Source organism: Eschscholzia californica, unplaced genomic scaffold (genome assembly GCF_041429995.1).
Source record: "Eschscholzia californica isolate CP2 unplaced genomic scaffold, dmEscCali1.0.p SCAF_5, whole genome shotgun sequence".
NCBI lineage: Eukaryota > Viridiplantae > Streptophyta > Magnoliopsida > Ranunculales > Papaveraceae > Eschscholzia > Eschscholzia californica.
In genome coordinates this window covers 1,502,611-1,516,601 of record NW_028238472.1, presented here as the reverse complement: position 1 = coordinate 1,516,601, position 13,991 = coordinate 1,502,611, and the positions used below count along the sequence as shown (strand labels likewise).

The window sequence follows — 13,991 nt, the reverse complement described above, 5'->3', positions numbered from 1 at the left end:
GTGTGCTAACAGAAAGATGTTCCAGACTCTCTAGGAGATGAATGATGGATCCAGCGTCTTCATGGGCAATTCTGCAAAAGCTAGAATTAAAGGCAAAGGAAAGGTCACCTGAAGCTCACCTCTGGAGAAAATCGATCTCTAAACGAAGTTCTATACGTACCCACTCTAATGAAGAATCTCATCTCAGGATCTCTTCTCAACAAAGCAGGATTGTAATTGTTTTTGAGTCTGATAAAATGTATAGCTAATTTATATTTGGCCCCCTACTTTGTGACCAGCTTCCTTTATGGCTCCCTATTTTCTGTAAATTCAAATATGACCCTCCCTTTTTTGATGTAATGTCCTAACTGCTCTTTCTATATTTATTTTTTCAAAATAAAATAAAAAAGAAAACTTCAATTCCACCGCATTTCCCTCTCCCCCACACATATCTCTCCACGTCACCTCTCCCTCTCTCTCTCCAACTCACCTCTCTCCCTCTCTCTCCAACTCACCTCTGTCTCTCCAACTCACCTCTCTCTCTCTCCAACTCACCTCTCTTCTCCGACGAAGGCCGCATACCGAACATTTTTCTTCAACAGAAAGGGCATCCTTCGAAAATGCATTTGTTACGGGACTTCCAAATGTGATAAAGATAAGCATTAAACACCAACCGACCCAAACACGCTTTCATAGAGGTCCCTCGGAACTGATTTGAGGCACCACTCAGTTTCCTCCTCCCAGTTAGAAGCACATTCGAACCTAATATTTCAGATGAGAGAAAACAACACCTTTTTCTCTCTCTCTCTCTCTACTTTCTTATCAGAACCCTAAGCCATGTTTGGCGCGCGGAAATGGAGTGTCATTCCCGGGGAATCACATCCCGTAATGCGATTTTCGGGAATCAAATTATTTTGGTTTAATGTTTGCTTCGAGCAAGAATAGGAATTCCATTCCTGATAGATTCCTAGCTTGTTGTTTAGTTTTTATAGGAATAGGAGTGTAAATTTTTATAAAAGTCATGTTATATCCTTTTACTTAAAGTACTACATAAATTATAGGTCAACTTTGTTATATATTTTAATTAGTATTATCAATTCAAGTTTATAGATATGAAATAGTAACGTAATACATTAATTTAAGTAGTATTTAAAGATTTATTTGAAATAAATAAGGTCTCGACTAATTTCTTTTTAAACGTTAATGAACAAAAGGCGAGAGAAGGAAAAAAAACTAGAGATATGGAGAGTTACGTTCGAGAGAGAGAGAGTGTGTTGCTATGGTGGTGGTTGAAACCCTAGGTTTTAATTTTTTAGTTAAGATATTATGAGAACAGGAAATTGGGTCGGAGGCCCAATTTCATGTTTTTTTTTTGTCAAAAAGACAAGTTATCTTTTTGTCCTTCTAGGCCCCATATATAATTTGGAAATAGGCTTGAAGGATAATTCTAAAAGCACTCCTATTTATAATGCCGAAATTGCCCTCAGAATCTTAGCTTGCGAAGCTTTGCAAACTGGTTTGCACTGCTTTGCAATCTGGTTTACAGAGCTTTGCAAACTGGTTTGCAGAGCTTTGCAATCCCGTTTGCATTGCTTTGCAATCTGGTCTGCCTTGCAATGACTTTGCACACACTTTGCAATCTGATTTGCAGAGCTTTGCAAACTAGTTTGCACTACTTTGCAATTTGATTTGTCTTGCAAAGCTTTGCAAACTGGTTTGCAATCTCGTTTGCAAACTGGTTTGCACTCTCGTTTGCAAACTGGTTTGCAATAAGGTCAGTTTCGTTTTTACCTATATTAGATTATTTACAAAAATGCCATAGGGAGCTGAAGCCTACAAAAAGCTGATAAATTCTTTTTAACCAAAACTCAAATTTTTTAGGGAGTTTTGGCCAAATTTCCGTTATGAGAATGACGATTGTAATATTAGTCATTATAATATTTTATCAAAGATTATTTTGTCCAGAAATATTAAATCAAATCATTCCCGCGAATGGAAATCACAAAGCCACCCTCTCCTTAGGTTTACTATTACCCCATTTGGGGGGAATCCCGTTCAGCTAGGAATAGGATTCCTCCCGCATTCCCACGATCCAAACAGTAATAGGGAATGTGATTACCAGAAAAACACATTCCATCCCCACACGATTACAGCGTGCCAAACATGACCTAATTATTTTTCCCAACTTCCTTTTATTTTTATTTTTTTGAGAATTCGACTACGTTCTACGGTTAGTCTTTACAAGACATTGATGCATTACGAAGATATAATAAACACGATAACAACCTAATTTAAGCTGAGAATGAAAGAGACCTAAAGTCCGACAACAAAAAGACCTAAAGCTCGACGATAAAAAGGTATAAAGCCCGACAAATTATTACATTATTTATAACAAAAGTTACCTAGGGTAAATCTTGATAACAACTGCTTCTACAGAGACTCAATCCCGTAGGGTTTTTGTCATGGCAGCTTTAGGAAGAAGAATTAACCCTTTCTTTTCATCAGTATCGATCATCCTCAAATACAGAAAGCTTGGATTACGTAATGTGTGTAGTAGAAACCTCCATGGTTGTTCCCTCCAAGCTTCGACTTCCGAGTCTGAAATTCCTGTATTGCCAAACAAGGTTTTGGAATCATATAAGGAAGAATTTGAGATAGGATCTCATGTGATTAGTTTTGAAACGGCGGGGGAAATCGCTAGGGTTTCTAATGGTTCTGTTGTTATGGCCATGGAAGAAACTAAAGTCTCGTCTACTGTTGCTGCTTCTGCTAAAGGAGATGGAACTGGTGACTTCTTACCACTAACTGTAAGTGTATTTCATCACAAAGTTAGGATTTGTTTTTTGGTTTAAATTTAGGGTTTTAGGGTTCATTCATGGCTCCATTTATGCAAAAAGGTTTCCTATTTGAATTTAGGTTATTGATTTCTGTTTGGTAAGCTTATTTTGTGTTACATTTAATTGGTTTCCAGTCATCTATCCCAAGATGAGTGATCTCTATAAAATGTGTGAGCGTGAAAATCTCTTTGGTATGTTGAGGTAAGGGTGTCGAAACAAGCGACTGGTTTTGCAATTTATACATAGCACCTGAAATCTGTCTACGAAGAAAGTTTGTTATACATTATATGTCCGAATGGAACTTCATAACTAATAGACTTGGAGTGTTAGATACAGAGCCGAGTACTCGGATTTGGTTTACATATCATTTCTTTGGTTGATTAAAGGTTCCCAATGTTCTTATTATGCTCAAATTTGTATCTTTTTGTATGATTTCACCATGGACTAGAATTGGTGTAAGAAGTCTGAGTTTTTTTAAGCGTGATGTAATGTGTTTTAGTTTTGTTATCAGTATCCTTTTTTTCTTTTTTCGTTTCCTAGGCTTCTTAAACTGCATGGTGCTTTGATGATTTCAAGAGTGTTGTTCTTAGTTCTTTTCTGCTTTTGAAAGGTTCATTATGAGGAAAAACTTTGCGCTGAAACGGTATTTCCTTCGATGTACATGAGAAGGGAAAGTTCTTATAGAGAACGTAAACTGTTTTGTGGTCGTATTATTGATAGACCAATTCGACCACTTTTTCCTGCAGGTTTCTACCATGAGGTCCAGGTATGTTGCTGTTACTTACTTTCTCTTCTTCTAGTATCAGGGGTATAACCTTCTAAATGTTAAGATCTTCATTGGTATTACCTATTTATAGGTAAAGGCAACTGTCCTTTCTTCTGATGGAAAGCAAGATCCATATGTAATGACAGCTAATGCCACATCGGCAGCTCTTATGTTATCAGATATTCCTTGGGGTGGCCCTATCGGGGTCATACGTGTAGGAAGGATCTGCGGAAAATTAGTTATCAATCCTAGCATGGATGAGGTACTGCTCTAAATATACCACCTTTTTTCGCTTGCCTATATGAGTATAAGCTAATATTTACTGTCGCATGTCGTGACTTTTTTCTGATCTGCATGTGCATTTTGTGTTCTAATATCACTATCAGTTTCAAGACTTGGTTTGACGGCTCACACACACAACACTGACATACAATTTATTCATGTTTGTCGAGATTGTTTCTTCGTGTTACTTGTTAATGTCTGTTGGATTGGATATACTGTAGCTTAGCAAAAGTGATCTCAACTTGATTTATGCCTGCACCCGAGATAAAACTTTAATGATAGACGTACATGCGCGTGAAATTTCAGAGCGAGATCTAGACGCAGCTTTACGGCTTGCACACTCTGAGGTGAGTCAAGAGACTCACATTAACTTCTTGTTGTTGTCTTTTATATCTTTCATCAATGAATTTATATTAAGTTGGTGAAATTGATTATCTAGGCAGTAAATTATCTTGAACCCCAAACTAGATTGGCTGCCAAAGCTGGGAAGCACAAGAAGGATTACAAATTAACCCTGGCAACAGAGAGGACACTTGAAAAAGTAAAGAGCTTGTCTGAAGGGCCAATAGAAGCTATTTTTACTGATCCGACATATGTGAAGGTGAAATCTCTCTCTCTCTCTCTCTCTCTCTCTCTCTCTCTCTCTCTCTCTTCTTTTTGTTTCCTTCAAGATGACCTATTTGGAATGTTTGGTTTACACTTGTTCTGTCTTTTTTTCCTTAAGTAATTACTTTAAAAGGATCTTTCATTTGCATGCAAAGAGAACTGTTTTGTTGATGTTTTGCTTATGTTGCCGTGACAATTTTTGTTAAACAGATGATGCTAGGCGTGTTTTATGTCTTGATACGAGATGAGCAAAATAGTTGCAGCCAACTATTATGTTACTTTCTTTCTCAGTAGGAGACCCACATGCTACTTAAATGCAAGGAATGAAAAATCAAAATATTTCGGTTGAAACGATCGAAATATTTCGGGTTTTCAAACTAAGGAAACGAAACAACACTTGCACAAATTTCGTGCATGATTTCGACGAAAATCATCCGAAATTTCGAACTATTGTATCCAAATCTGGAAAAAGCAATCGATCTACAAAAACCCTAACCTAAGAACCCAAAATCAGAGCATACTTACCTTCATATCTATCTTCATTTTTTTTTGTATATATCTCCATTATTTCCTCCCAAATGTTCATCAAATTTCTTCATTTCTTCTTAAGGGTCCGTTTGATACGTGAGAATTGATAAGAAAGAAAGTCATTTTTTTCCTGATAGGAAAGAAAGTCAATTCTTTCCCATGTGAAATCAAGCTTTTGGTTGGGTAGTAAGAAAGTGCGGAGGTGCTTTTAGAGAGCAAAGTAGATTAGACTTTAAGTTGGACTTTTTAGGAGGTGCCTTCAGAATTTCGTCCAATTATCTTCTTCCCTTCCTAAATCTTATCCATAATTGAGAAGCACACTCCACAATTGAGATGCAGAAATTAGGGTTTTTCAAGATAGAGAGAGAATTCATGTTAGGAAGGTTGAGGAGATGAATATGAAGGAGAAAGAGGTGAACTTTTTCCTGAAGGTATCTGCTTTTTATTGATTCTGAAGAAAAGGATATCAATGTCAAGATGAAGAAGACGACCAAGAAAGGGAAATCGTATTTGGGGGAAGCAATGAAGATTTTCTAATATTGAAGGGTTTGGAAAATGGCAAATCCTGACCAAACAAATCCCTAATCATATAGCAAAAATGGTAAAATCTCATATTTTCTTCTTCATCCCATTTTCTTCTTCGTCAGATTCGGGCTCTGTTTTTTTATTCATGGATGGTGATTTTTTTTTGAAGAATTCATGGATGGTGATTATTCCATTAATTTTCGGATGAACCATCAAAATCATCATAATATTCAAGAAGAAGATCAAGAGAGTGGATGGAGTTATTACTTTGATGATTACTTCCCAAATAATTATAGAGAAATCCATCTTCCTCCTTCCACTTTTATTTATCTGGTTTTAATCATATCCTTTCTTTGGTTCCTGATGCTGCATCTGTTCCTCCATGGAAGTTTTCACCCAATAAAAACAACCACCATCATCGTGATATCATCTATCAATGAGTAGTACCAAGGAGCAACTCCCACACATTGAATGAAAAGATGAATAAATTTCTGGTGAAGATGGACATAGATACGAGTGTAGGGATCCATTTTGCTGGGAAGAGATGAATTTGATGGAGTTAGAGAGAGAGAGAGTCTGAGACGGGAGGAAAGAGAGCGCGACATTTAGGGGGTGAGAAAGTGACTTTCTCATGTTTTAGATGGGAAAAATTTTGACTTCATTTTCTAACTTTATTTTCTTAGGAAAATCGATTTTCCAACACTTTTAGGTGAATCAAACAATGGAAAATCAAGAAGAAAATCTAGAGAGAGAAAGAGAAGGAGAACGTCGGCTGCGGTTTGTGGCTGTGTTGTTATTATGGTTTCTTAAGGGTTATTACTAATCACCCCTATGAGTTTGATTTTGTTTAAGTTAACCCCCTGCTATGACTACGAAATTTCAAATTAACCCTATAATTAACAAATTACCCCTATTATTAACCCCCATAGTAACACTATTATCTTTTGGGTGTTGTTTGTAACGAATAATTCAATTTAGACCCCAACCAAACTATTTTATTGTAGATTAGCCCTCAAATTAGCAGATTTTCTCACGAAGTCTATCAAATTTTTTCGTTTTTACCCCTTACATCATCTCCTTATAATAAATGTTTTTTTAGGTCTTATTCTCAATAAATAATTCAATTGCATTATATTTCTATCGTTTCTGTAGATTGTAAAATTTCCACACTAACCGAAACGTTTCCAAAAAAAGTTTCCACTTTTGGACCGACCAAAATTTCCATCGAAACCGAATTTTCATTCCTTGCTTAAATGTTTATCATTGGTTACCTTGCTTTATTTTTGTCGTTATGCCTAGTAAGTGGTGCAATAGTTTTTGTAATAATTTACTTGATTTCCCACTTGCTAGATGGTTTTCAGAAGTGTTTTATTTATTATTCGTGCCATTAAGGAAATTTCGTTTTTCGTGTCATTTACATTCAGTTCGAACGTGAAGAAGCGTTGGATAAAATTACACGGGATTTCAAAAATGTTCTCGAAGAAGAAGAAGATGAAGGGAGATTAAAAGTTCTTCCAAAGACAGTAGACACAGTGACAAAAAAGGCAAGTTTTCAAGATATACAAGTTCTCTTATTTCTTTTCCTCCATCTTTTCCTTTAAGGTCCTGTCATGAGTACATTCAGATTGGTCAAAAGTGTATGATTTGTAAATAACTAAAGATTAAAATAGATCAAAGTAATTCCTTTAAGGTTGTGTTTGATATCAGGGAAATAATTCCATGGAAATAAAAGAGTTCCATGGAAAATGATTCCCGGGAATTTACTTAGTGGAAACAAGAGTTCTTTCGTTTGGTAGTCATGTACTATTCCGTGGAATTATCCACTCTTTTATTTAGTTAACAACTAACTTCTACGGATATAATACTCCATTAATAGTTTTTATTTACTCTTTATGTGATTAAAATGACATTTTTACCCTCATGTTGCCAAAATTACATTTTCATCCTTATGTTGTCCAAATTATGTTTTTACCCTTCTTTTGTCAAAATTATATTCTTACCATATCCTGTAAAATCATTTCACCTTGTGTCACTTTGCTAGCTTAAGAGTAAGAATGTCAAGTTGTTAATAAAACATGATAAAAATGTAAATTTGACTAGGTATGGAATAAAAAGATTTTTACTAATATGAAAGGGTAAAATTGTCATTTTAATATAAAAGTGTAAACATACCATTTTTACAAGACAAAGGTAATCTTTCAGACCACATAAGGGTAAAAATGTCATTTTGGTAAAAATGAATATGTAAAAGTGATTTTCCTAAATTTTAAGGGTAAAAATGTCATTTTGAACATTTATGGAGATAAAATATTAGGTTTCAAGTATCTAAATATATTAAAATACTTTTATTTTGATTTTTGACTTTCCATGGAAGCCAATTCCTGGGGGGGAGCAAGGAATTAAAAGTGAACTATTTCATGGAAATAGATTCTCTATGGAATTAAAGTCATGGAATTACAGTTCGTATCAAACGGTGCCCTAAGGTCCTGTCATGAGTACATTTAGATTGGTCAAAAGTATATGATTTGTAAATAACTAAAGATTAAAATAGATCAAAGTAATTACTATGTTTTCGTTTAGTTACAGTTTTGTTCTTGGTATTCTTCATTTTTCCTTTATGATTCCATTATAATTATTTCAAAGCAGGTGGTCTTAGATGTTAGTATCTCGTGTTACCTTTCATATCGCCCTGAGACAGTTGCATTTGGCTTTGGATGCAAGTTCTTATGCCTCGTCCCTGTTAAAACATTTAGCCTTTTGTTTGATTGATGGAAGCGCCTGAACAAGATTTCATTTCCTCTTCTTAGGTTCTTTGCAGTAGGATTCTTGAAAAAGGACTTAGAGTTGATGGAAGGCGTCTTGATGAAGTTAGGCCTATTTACTGTGAATCTGGTAACTTATCAATATTTCATGGATCATCTATTTTTTCGCGAGGGGACACTCAGGTTACTAACTTCTTTCTTCAATTTATATTTATTTTTCTCTGCTACTTTGAAATCTGCAGAAGTTGTATTGAACTCAACCTATATCATTATATCAGTTATGTTCTTGAAATTATAACTGCAGGTTCTGTGCACTGTTACACTCAGGGCACCAGGAGATGCTCAACACTTGGATTCTTTGGTTGGTCCCCTCAGAAAACGCGTTATGTTTCACTACAGTTTTCCACCCTTCTCAATTATTGAAGTAGGCGAACGAGGTGGTTGGAATAGGCATGATGTTGGGCATGGTATGCTTTTACATTCTATTTCATGTTAAATGCATTACAGTAAAAAAGCTGAAAATGCACGACCTGTAAAAAAGTCGTATTGCTTCTTTCAGAATTAATTTTGAAATCATTAGACGACTTGCTATATATAGCCACGTGGGTAGTTATTGGTGAATGTAATTGAGCTACCTTGATAATCAACCTTGCAATCTCAAGGACAGAGCCACAGTAGTCATGTATTACTATTTAATAATGTGAATTGTGTACATCGTAGAAGCCAATTACTACATAGCAATGGAAACAGTATTTTGTTTTGCATGTTGAAACGGTTTGGACATATTTCTCCGACATTCCCACGACAAGTTTATATTAGATGTTTGTGTGTTTTTAAAGTGAGGCAATTTTAATATCTAATTACTCTCCGTCCTTTGTTCTTGTTTTATGCTTGTAGGCACTCTAGCAGAGAAAGCTTTGCTTGCTGTCTTACCTCCTGAAGATGAATTCCCATATACTGTTCGTATCAATTCAGAAGTCATGGCTTCTGACGGTTCAACCTCTATGGCGACTGTTTGTGGAGGTATTGGCCTTCCCCTGTATTTTATGTTTTAGTTTCATTACCAAAAAGTCTTTGGAATCATCCGAGCTTTCTTAGGTGCGTAGGTTAAATTCTTACAAAATGTTTTTCCGGCAATTGTTCCATCTCACAGTAAACTAAAGAGACTGGGATACACTTAATTATTAGCTAACAACTAACTAATATTTCTTCACTTCCATGACTGGTTTTAAATGACTTGCAATATGATTCTACGACTATATGGTCCTCTAGAATAGATATATCTTCATTTGGGACCTCAATGTGGATGCATCCACACATTATTAATGTAATATGGTATTAATGCATAGTTTGAAGGGCATTTCTGCATAAAAATGAGAGAGATAACCTGTTATTCCACCCATCAATTAACAGGAGCTAGTTGAGAATTTAGTAGGATGAGAAACTGCGAACTTACACAAAAGAGGAAACAACATGTAATAAAATTTGGAATTGGATTCATGTTGCCAATCCCACAAAAAGACATTCATTCGACTTCCCTTAGCTTTTCAAAGAAAAACTGCGGCCACTCCCAAGTTGACAAGGGGTTTTCAGCATCTAATTAGAAAATGAATGTCATAGAATTAAAAGATGAAGAGAAAGTATTAAGGGGTGAACAAGAGTAGTTAATATCATCATACAATAGTAAATTTCCTAGTGGCCACCATCTCCAGAACTTATCAGATTTCCTTAACGAGTTTCCGTTTTGCTGAACCTGCCTTACTCTGTGATGCTCTTTGCAGGAAGCATTGCTTTGATGGATGCTGGTATTCCATTAAGAGAACACGTAGCAGGTGTTTCAGTAGGCCTTATTAGTGAAGTTGATCCATCCGGAGCGATTAAGGATTACCGCATAGTGACAGATACATTAGTAAGTGCTGTGTCTTTGGCCATTAATCTTTTTCATGGGTTCTCTGTTGAGATTAAAAATAATCAATGTACTTTCTGAAAGATGAAGACCTATTTTCAAAAGGAAGATGTCTGTTGTGTTGCTATAATGCTACTTACGGGCAGAATATCATTTGGCTCTGTAAGAACCCGATATGATGTTGTAGTCTTTCTCTGTTCTTGGTTGTGTAGAATTGGAGTATGTTCTTTGTTAATATGAGAGCAGGTTATTTAAAGAGTCCTTTTGTCATTTGGTTTCAGATGTCGTAGCTTTCAAAATCTAGGACTGCGTTTTCTGGAAGCATTGACCTACCTGATGATTTTTTATGTCTGCCTTGTGGATTACAGGGCTTGGAAGACCATCTGGGGGATATGGACTTAAAAATTGCAGGCACCCGGAAGGGAGTCACTGCAATTCAATTGGATATAAAACCTGCTGGAATTCCTTTGGATATTATATGCGAGTCATTAGAGCACGCACGGAGAGGTCGCCTTCATATCCTTGATCACATGGAACAGGAGATCAATGCTCCTCGTACTCAAAATGATAGGAGTTCTCCGCGATTAGGTGGGAAGATTAGTTCTATTTTGGTTTTGTTACAATATCTATTAATGCCCGCATAATATGGTTTATATATATGTTCTAATTGCTGATTAACTTGTGGAATAAAACGTATGACCCATCGCAGTTAACTTGAAGCACAACAATGACAACTTTCGACGGTTGATAGGACCTGAAGGTGCTCAACTGAGAAAAATTGAAGAAGAAACAGGTACTTTTAACCCCTTAATTTGTTCAGGTGTCATTTGTGTGCAATTTAAATTCTAATGAATGATCTGTGCAGCTGTTTTATCTTGCAGTATGAGTGACTGAGTCCTTTGCTGAATTTTTGGAATGAACTTTTTTGACTTACTTGGTCTGTTGAGATTTCATGGTTATAGGCATTTAGATTCTTTACTGAATATGTTATCTGTTAATATTTCTTAGTTATCATGCATCTTAATTCTCACTTTATTGCTTTTGTTTTACAATTTCTTCTGTTTCTTCGCTTCTCCGGTTGAAGTGTCGGATAGACTTCGCCCTTTTTCTTTTTGAATACATATTCTTGTAATCTATAGGAGATAAGAGGTTTGTTGCAATTATTAATCAACAAAACAATTATTATTTGTTTTTGGTAGTTTGCATTCCCTTTCTGTTAAAAAATGTGTATCTTCCCAAAATGCATTTATGGTGTTTCAACTTTGTAGGTGAATTTAGTTCACGCATTTCGTGCACAACTGCTTATATTATTTTATTTGATGAAAAAAGCTGTGTATTTGATGTTTCGTCTATGATTTTAGACCACCAATGGTTAAAAAATGTTTGTCCACCTCAAGGCAGTTTGTTCCGGAAAGCGAAGCCCCTCCTTGAAGCAAATGTCTCGATGCCGCGTCGACGATGCGTAATAGGAGTACACTAGTTTTAAAAGAAAACAACATAATATTGTTTTCACTTTTGTACAATAATATACCGAATTAAGGGTTAACAAACAAGAAATATAAATGGTGTTACTTCTTATGTTGCATAAACTTAGTCGATGCTTAAAGAATTTGCTCTTCAGATAATTGTGTCCCTCGGAATGTTTAGAGCTTTAACTTGTTTGTTGGTATATTTGTCATATAGGTGCACGGCTTTTTGTGATTGACGGGACACTCACTATGCTTGTGAAGAATCAAACAATTATGGAAAAAGCACTAGAAAAGGTATTTTTTGGTTTTTGATCAATTTCTTCTGAATCTAAAATTTTCTGTTCTGATAATTATTGGCTCGAATGCTGGAATATCGGAATCCGGCAACAATATTATCCGATAAGGGTACCCGAATTCAAATTCAATCTCAAAACCTTTTAATGGAATAATCTGATTCAAATAGAGTTTTTACATATCCATTGACAGCCTTAGTCTTGGACTCTTAGTTGCATCTTCCTGAGGCTACCTGGTTTGGGAAAAACATAATTTACTGTTCAGGAAAATGTAAAAGACAATAAGGGACGAGGCAAACAATAATCTCCACCATGAGCCATGAAAGGATAATGGTCTTTCCTGCCTCGATGAAAAATTATTTTCTCATCTTCACTACTGGCGGGGCTTTACATACTAGTCCTTTGGTTTGGCTATTTCATCTCTGAAGAAGTAAAATAATTGCAGTTGTTTTATGATTATGTCCATGTAAAGTAATCCCCTTTCTTTCAGGTTGATGTTATTCTTGAAGGTTCTTCTGCCCTTGCTATACAACCACCTAGTGTCCGGGCAGCTGTTCAAGATGTGCCCATTTGCGACAGAAGCACACATTTTACTCCAAAGAAGTCGCTAATAAGCAACGATCAAAATAAAGAAGTTTCTTCCTTGTTATCGCCGTCAATTATAGTTTGGCCTGCTGCGGAGTGTGACGTATATGAAAATTCTTCTGCAGTAGATGAAAATGATGAGAAGAGTTTTGAAACACACGATAGTCAAGTGTATGCATGGTACAATTGTTGTTCGGATTCCGAGTAAGAAATATTCCCACAAGAGGTGTACAAGGTCGCGTTTGGGTACGTATAACTTATATTATGAGTTTTTCTATCAGCGTAAATAAACACGTTTTAAAAATCTGTCTGAGTTGTTTGGTATGTCATATAAAAAGTATTTGAGTTAATTCCTATTTGACCCCCTACTTTGTAACTATCTTCTTTTATGGCCCCCTGATTTTCATAATATCAAATATGGCCCCCTGTTTCAGTTTAAATGTCATAAGTACCCTTTATATAAATATATTTTCAAAATAAAATTAATTATAAAATATCTCTCTCCGACTCACTTCCACCTCACCTCTCTCTCTCCACCTCACCTCTCTCTCTCTCCACCTCACCTCTTTCTTCTCCGACAATTGTCTTACCACGGGAGGTGTACAAGTTCTTGTTTGGGTACAGTTTATATTATGAGTTTTCTATTAGTCTGTAAATGAAAACACTTTTTAAAAATCGGTCTTGAGTCGTTCGCTATGTCATATAAAAAGTATTTTTATATCTTAAAAAGCTAGGAGGTGACATTTGGTAAAAATGTAATATTCATATTATAGTATTAAAATAATATACTTATATCATTGTATTAATAAAAGAATATATAGATATTAAAAGCTAAAATAATACAAAATTGTTAATTTTTCATAAACACATGAAGACCAGAATTTGAGAAATTTAAACCTTTTGTGTAGTGGTGAGTTGTATTGGTAATAAGGAGGTGGTGGTGCTAAATGGCGGTGGACATTTTTTGACAATTGTGGTGGTACTTAATGGTGGTGGTGGAGGGGGTTGGCAGTTGTGGTCATACTTAATGGTGGTGGTAGAAAGGAGGGGGTGTTGGTAGTTATGGGTTAAAGTTGCAACGGAAGTGGTGAAATGGTGTTGGTGGAGGTTGTATAGTGTGGTCGATTTGTGGCAATGGTAGTGAAATGGTTGTAGAATGGTTGTTGTGGTGGTGGAGTTGGGGCTAAACTGAAGTGGCGGTGGAGTTGGGGAGAAATTGGAGTGGTGGTGATGGAGTTGAGACGAAAGTCGTAGTGATGGAGTTGCCCGGGGGTGGTGTGGAAGTGGTGAAATGTTGGTGATGGTGGTGGAATGGTGGCAGAGGTAGTGAGGTGATGGCCGGAGGTAAGGGTGGGAATCGGGCGGGTACGGTCGGGTTCGGGCTCCTAATTTCGCGGGTTCGGGTGGATCGGGTTCTATATTGTTGTGTCCGATCGGACTATTGGGCGGATCA

At 36.1% G+C, this 13,991-nt stretch overlaps 1 protein-coding gene across 2 annotated transcripts; it reads left to right on the top strand.

The window, feature by feature from the left end:
* Positions 1–2,199: 2,199 nt before the first annotated feature.
* On the top strand, positions 2,200–12,978 carry LOC147536049 (polyribonucleotide nucleotidyltransferase 2, mitochondrial-like). Of its 2 annotated transcripts, none has more exons than XM_086644866.1 (14): positions 2,200–2,786; positions 3,427–3,582; positions 3,674–3,844; positions 4,086–4,211; positions 4,304–4,465; positions 6,948–7,067; positions 8,331–8,468; positions 8,590–8,752; positions 9,183–9,308; positions 10,067–10,194; positions 10,560–10,779; positions 10,901–10,984; positions 11,875–11,954; positions 12,444–12,978. In XM_086644866.1, the coding sequence occupies exons 1-14, from the start codon at positions 2,442–2,444 to the stop codon at positions 12,744–12,746; spliced, it is 2,322 nt and encodes a 773-aa protein (XP_086500992.1). In that variant the 5' UTR covers positions 2,200–2,441; the 3' UTR covers positions 12,747–12,978. The 2 variants fall into 2 exon arrangements, with proteins under 2 accessions (XP_086500992.1, XP_086500993.1); XM_086644867.1 differs by having other exon boundaries at positions 2,461–2,786; positions 3,357–3,582.
* The last annotated feature ends 1,013 nt before the right edge of the window (positions 12,979–13,991 follow it).

What these genes read in the sequence shown, in the direction of transcription:
- LOC147536049 (XM_086644866.1), top strand. Translation starts at nt 2,442, where the DNA reads ATGGCAGCTTTAGGAAGAAGAATTAACCCTTTCTTTTCATCAGTATCG. An exon ending in TCAATCCTAGCATGGATGAG is followed by an intron (nt 3,845 to 4,085) that starts GTACTGCTCTAA and finishes GATATACTGTAG; the next exon opens with CTTAGCAAAAGTGATCTCAA. An exon ending in AAAAATTGAAGAAGAAACAG is followed by an intron (nt 10,985 to 11,874) that starts GTACTTTTAACC and finishes TTTGTCATATAG; the next exon opens with GTGCACGGCTTTTTGTGATT.